General features: G+C 33.6%; 1 protein-coding gene across 1 annotated transcript; it reads right to left on the reverse strand.

Annotated features, from left to right (window-relative positions):
• Positions 1–1763: 1763 nt before the first annotated feature.
• On the reverse strand, positions 1764–2696 carry LOC144958885 (ficolin-2-like). The gene has a single exon (XM_078891151.1). The coding sequence runs from the start codon at positions 2458–2460 to the stop codon at positions 1909–1911; it is 552 nt and encodes a 183-aa protein (XP_078747277.1). The 5' UTR covers positions 2461–2696; the 3' UTR covers positions 1764–1908.
• Between the last annotated feature and the right edge of the window lie 3435 nt (positions 2697–6131).

Genomic DNA, 6131 nt, shown 5'->3' on the forward strand with positions numbered 1-6131 from the left:
TTATTATTATTATTATTATTATTATTATTATTATTATTATTATTATTATTATTATTATTATTATTATTATTATTATTATTATTATTATTATTATTATTATTATATATCATCATCATTATTATTATCACATCATCATCATTATCATCACCATCATCATCATCATCTTCATTGTTATTATTATTATTATTATTATTATTATTATTATTATTATTATTATTATTTTATTATTATTATTATTATTATTATTATTTATTATTATTATATTATTATTATTATTATTATTATTATTATTATTATTATTATTATTATTATTATTATTATTATTATTATTATTATTATTATTATTATTATTATTATTATCATATCATCATTATTATTATTTTATCACCATCATCATCATTGTCATCACCATCATCATCATCATCTTCATTGTTATTATTATTATTATTATTATTATTATTATTATTATTATTATTATTATTATTATTATTATTATTATTATTATTATATTATTATTATCATCATCATCATTATTATTATTATCACCATCATCATCATTGTCATCACCATCTATCATCATCATCTTCATTGTTATTATTATTATTATTATTATTATTATATTATTATTATTATTATTATTATTATTATTATTATTATTATTATTATTATTATTTATTATTATTATTTTTATTATTATTATTATTATTATTTTTATTATTATTATCATCATCATTATTTATTATTATTATTATTATTATTATTATTATTATTATTATTATATTATTATTTATTATTATTATTATATATTATTATTATTATTATTATTATTATTATTATTATTATTATTATTATTATTATTATTATTATTATTATTATTATTATTACTACTATTATTATTATTATTATTATTATTATAATTATTATTATTATTATTATTATTATTATTATTATTTTTAATTTTCAGTTTTAGGTCACATTTCGGATATTACACCGTTTTGTAAGGATTGGTCACAGAAGACGGATAATGTTGATTTTTCATGTTTTTGCCCATCGTCCAAAAGATAAATGTAACACGAATGAAGGTTGATGATAAAAGTAGGACGTTGTTTTCTCTCCCGTTCTTCTCCAGTTTTTCATTCATCGTGTTTTGTTGACACAGGGAAACCCCGAAAAGTTTGTCTACATGTTTTTGTCTTTGAATGTTCCATTCCGTTTGAACACTATTATTTATTTCTTCGAGATTCAACATAGACAAAAAAATAGATACAGTAGATCGTGTAAATGAGAATTGTAAGAAGGAAATAGGCAAATAACTAGGATTATCTATTTCTATCTCACAGTGTGTTCGACTCATTGACCGATATTCAAAAGGAATAAGAAATTACATCATACAAAGTCATCTAAAGCGGACTATGGTCTATAGTTGTTTCTTTGTTTCTTGTTGTCGACTCCTTGTCCGAGCTTTAAAAGGAATAAAACATGACTAAGATCATACACACCGATCGTATCATCAAAAGGGTTCAACAATAGATTTAATCAGTTCTAAGGCCTATTTTTATTTTGTTCGGTTGTTTGGTTTTTATTTATCTATATATTTTTTATGCTTGTTTTTGTGTGTGTTTTTTGTGTTGTTTGTTTGTTTTTGTTGCAATTTTTTCGTGAAAATTATTCTGTTTGTAACGTTTTTTTTTTACTTTTTTTGTGATTGGGAGTTATTTTATTTTATTTGTTTAAACTTCCAAAATGGTTGAAAAGTCATAAAATCACGTGATTGATTATTTGTATTAGAAAGATTATGAATATGAAAAATCATCGTAATTGTAATGAACAACGGTTGTTAAAACAAATCAGTGATAAAGATGTTAACTTGAATAATGATTCGATTTTCTTCTAGCAATTGCTGTTTTCCTAATCACATTCAAGAAACATAGCAAAGTGTCCTTTCTCCGCTGACACTGTTTCCATATCCAGTCCAATTACCGAAAACACCTGATACTTTGGCTTCGTGTTCAAGTACGATAATTTGTAGCCAAAGATGTTACACGGGTTGTCACATCCTGAATACCACCAGCCTGACTCAGCTCTCTTTGCACAGTTTTCACTAGAATTCCCATCATTGTCATTGTCCCAAGTCGAAAATGATACATTTTGTAGTGGACCAAAACAGTCACCAAAATAAGCACTATTTTTAAAGTCATTAGTTGAATAAAAAGACGTACTTTCAAAAGTAAACGCATACCCTCTCTCATGACCATGAAGTTTTATACCTTTATACGTACGCTGAACTCGTGAATTAGGTGACCCTTCTATTTCAAAGTATACATGTAACTTGTTGCATCCAGCATTAGAGAGTTTGTGCCAAATTTCTAATCCTAAAAACCTGTTGAGCAAATCGAATTCAAACCCATCTACATATTTCCTCCAGGTAAGGCTCAGGTTCTTATCTCCATAATTTTTCATTAAATTCACTGAAGCCTTATTCTTACTTGGATCAACCCAACAGAAAACCGGGAATGAGTTTAGACCATCTCGATCCGGGTCAAGATAAATTTTATGGGTTCCTCTCTCGTACCCTAATTTGATAAGATCAGAACACTTAGAATACAATTCTTTACAACCATATTGAAATCCATCCACGAAATTACAGCAAGTTTGAGTTGTGTCATTCCATACCCCATGCGCACACAACTTAATCCAAAACATATGGCTTGTGTTCTTTACTGTACAGCTAGTGATATTGGGACAGTATTTGTGGAGATAACAATTCCCATGTTGGTCGACACTTGCTCCAGTACATGTAGTTTGTGAAGAGCAATGACTGACACAATCGACTAGAGAACGAGATTTGCCCAGTTCCTGCAAACAGCCTTTTTCTATTTTATCCAATACGTCACACACTGGCGTCACCTATCAGTCCCAATGAAATTCAAAATGCTCTGAAAACTATGAAAAACGGCAAATCTGCAGGAGTGGATGGTATTTACCTTGACATGTTCACTCACCTTGGACCGCACGCAATGGAATGGTTGTCTACTGCAATGACTGATATCCTTGATAAAGGAAAGTACCCTCCGACGTGGAAGCATGCAAAAGTTATTGCTATCCTAAAACCAAACAAGCCAGCGAACGATCCTTCCAGTTATAGACCAATATCCCTACTTTTTTCCTATATAAATTGCTTGAGAAAGTAATCCTAACAAGAATAACACCAGCCCTGCAAACTGCTATCCCAAAAGAACAAGCTGGGTTCCAACAAAACAGATGCACAACAGAACAGGTCATAGCTTTTACCTCCCATATTGAATCAGGCTTTCAGAAAAGAATAAAAACTGGAACTGTGCTAATTGACTTGTCTGCAGCATACGATACAGTGTGGACAGGCGGCCTTATCTTTAAATTAGCCAAGATTATCAAATGCAGAAAAATTCTTAATCTCCTGTCTCAAATAACTGGTCCAAGGAAATTCCACGTATTGCTAGGTGGTACACAAGCAAAGTCAAACGAATAAAAACGGAGTACCATAGGGGTCAGTTCTTGCACCAGCACTCTTCAATGTTTATATCAGTGACATGCCAAACACAACATCAATGAAATTGGGGTACGCTGATGACTGGGCTCTATCATACCAATCAAGATCTTGGAATGATATAGAAACCCACCTATGCCAAGATGTGACCAAAATGAAAAATTACTTTGACAAATGGTACCTCAAAATGAACACAAATAAAACAGTATCATCAGTTTTCCACTTAAACAACAGAGAATCTCAAAGACAACTAAACATCGCCATCGATAGCATATCACTGCCATCTGACCAGAACCCTAAATACCTTGTCGTCATTTTGGATCGACAGTTGACATACAAAACACTTGAAGCAACCTCCGAAAATTGGCAAAAGGAACTGCCTGATACGAAAACTGGCAGGGACAGGCTGGGGTGCCTCACCGACTGTACTCCGGACATCCACCGTTGCCCTATTCACAGTGTCGGCGAATATTGTTCACCAGCATGGGCCAGAAGTAAAAACACCAAACTAGTTGACACAAAGCTAAGGGATTCCATGCGTACCATCACAGGGTGCCTAAAGTCAACCCCAGTGCAGTGGCTACCAGTCTTGAGTGGAATTGCACCACCACATCTCAGAAGAGAGGAACAAAACCAAAGGTGGATTCAAAAGGCAGAACAAAACAACGATACCCCTCTGTGCGACATTTACAAAAATGCCCCTACCTGCTCAAGATTAAAATCCAGATCCCCTTTCTACCTCTCAAAGAAAGATTACTACAGCATCACTGATGAATGGAGAAAAGAATGGGCAAATAATACCCCAACAGGAGCCAAATTATTGAAGACCCTACCAATGAAATTCCTGGCTCACAGCTTGGTAGGAAATACTGGGTGGCTGCAAATAGGCTACGCTCCAGACATGCGAAAACAGCCGCAAAAATGAACAAATGGGGTCTAAACAACTCAACAGAATGCCCCAAATGCCAAACTGACCCCCAAGATGTTGATCACTTGTGCTCCACTGTCCTGTTACCAAGCTGAATGGAGGTTATGAAACCATTCACAAATGTGAAGATGAATTCAAGGCTTGGCTCGACGCGACAGATCTGAAAGTGTGACCCCACCATACGATACTACTACTATCGGGCTGGTGGCAAAATATGACATATTCAAGTTTTCACAACGTACAGAGGGCAAAATCTCTGCTGATAACATCAACGTGAATAATAAACCAAAGGAAATCATATTTATTTCAACGATCGAGTCACAGTCTGAAAGAGGGAAATGTTTGTCACGGTCCTTTATCTTGTCCTTCTTTTATTATATCACAGCTCTACCTCAATCTAGATTTGCTACACATTCATTTATAAGGCACCAGAAACAACGCAAACGAAACTTTTTTTTTCAAAAGCGATTTATTTTTTATATAGTTTTAGATGGTTCACTAATTTCGCTGACATAAAATGAAGGAATCTTTGAATATTTCATTACTTGTCATTAAATGACATTTTCAAGAATGGTTTTTAATTAAATTAAAACGATGCAAAACCGGTTGAATACCCATTGACACTAATCTATTCTTCAGACATTCAACTCATCTATCCAACTTTAATGAATATCAAACTAAATATGATAGTATAGTTTAACAAATTCAATAGAAGCGAGTCTCGTGTTTAAACAGACATTGGTGATTGTACCATTGACAGTGCAACCTCTGGGTCAACTACTCTTGTATGTGGAAGGACGACAAAGTTAATTTCAACGTCTCTTTTATTTTGGCATATCTTAAGATACCATCCTTCCTATACAATTTTACTTCTTGGAGAATAGATTGAGTGTTTGTGTCTGTGTGTGTGTGTGTGTGTGTGTGTGAGAGAGAGAGAGAGAGAGAGAGAGAGAGAGAGAGAGAGCGAGAGTTTTTGTGTGATCGGGGGGAGGGGAGAGGGAAGGTACTTAGTACCCACTCCGGTCCCTCCGGTTAGGAAGTAAGCTTTCAGACTATCTTCTCCTTTAGGCCGGACACGTGTTGGACGAAGCCTTCCAAACAGTGGGACGGAACTCCTTTCTAGTTTTCATCAATGCAAGGCGTCCTGCTTCGATGGTTATTCTCCCAGTCCAATCTCAAATGTCTTGAGACCACCCCCGTTTCCTTATCTCCGCTTGCCCTCGCAGGGCACCCTCCAAACAATGGTTTTCAATAGTGTCTTATGATATGGCCAAAGAATGTTCTGATTATAAATTCAAATACTTTACTTTAAAAATAAAATAACAATGGACATTATAGTTCAAAATTATTCTAACTTAAAGAGGGTGATGGAGGGAAAGAACGATGGATTCTTCTACTTTCCTGTATAAGTTGTGCCTTTCAATGTTCTCTCTTGTCTTCAGTAAGTGGCTATCAGAAATTATCTTCTAATCATCTTCCCTTTGGTGTATCATAAATTTCAACGTCTATGTGAGATCAATGTGAAACCTCAGGCTTGGCTTGGAAGAACGATTATGGGCCCTATTATGGACCCATTTCCCTTGGTCTATTATTTTTCTTTGACACACCCGATTCGGAGTGGTGAAGCATAATCTTCGTAAACTCGGAGCCTTGACAATGGCCGCAGCTTTTGTAAAA

The sequence above is a fragment of the Berghia stephanieae genome, chromosome 13 (genome assembly GCF_034508935.2).
Source record: "Berghia stephanieae isolate SIO BIC M18660-M18661 chromosome 13, UCSD_Bste_1.3, whole genome shotgun sequence".
NCBI lineage: Eukaryota > Metazoa > Mollusca > Gastropoda > Nudibranchia > Aeolidiidae > Berghia > Berghia stephanieae.

Excerpts from the sequence above, each read along its gene's own strand:
- LOC144958885 (XM_078891151.1), bottom strand. The coding sequence starts at position 2,460 with ATGAAAAATTATGGAGATAAGAACCTGAGCCTTACCTGGAGGAAATAT.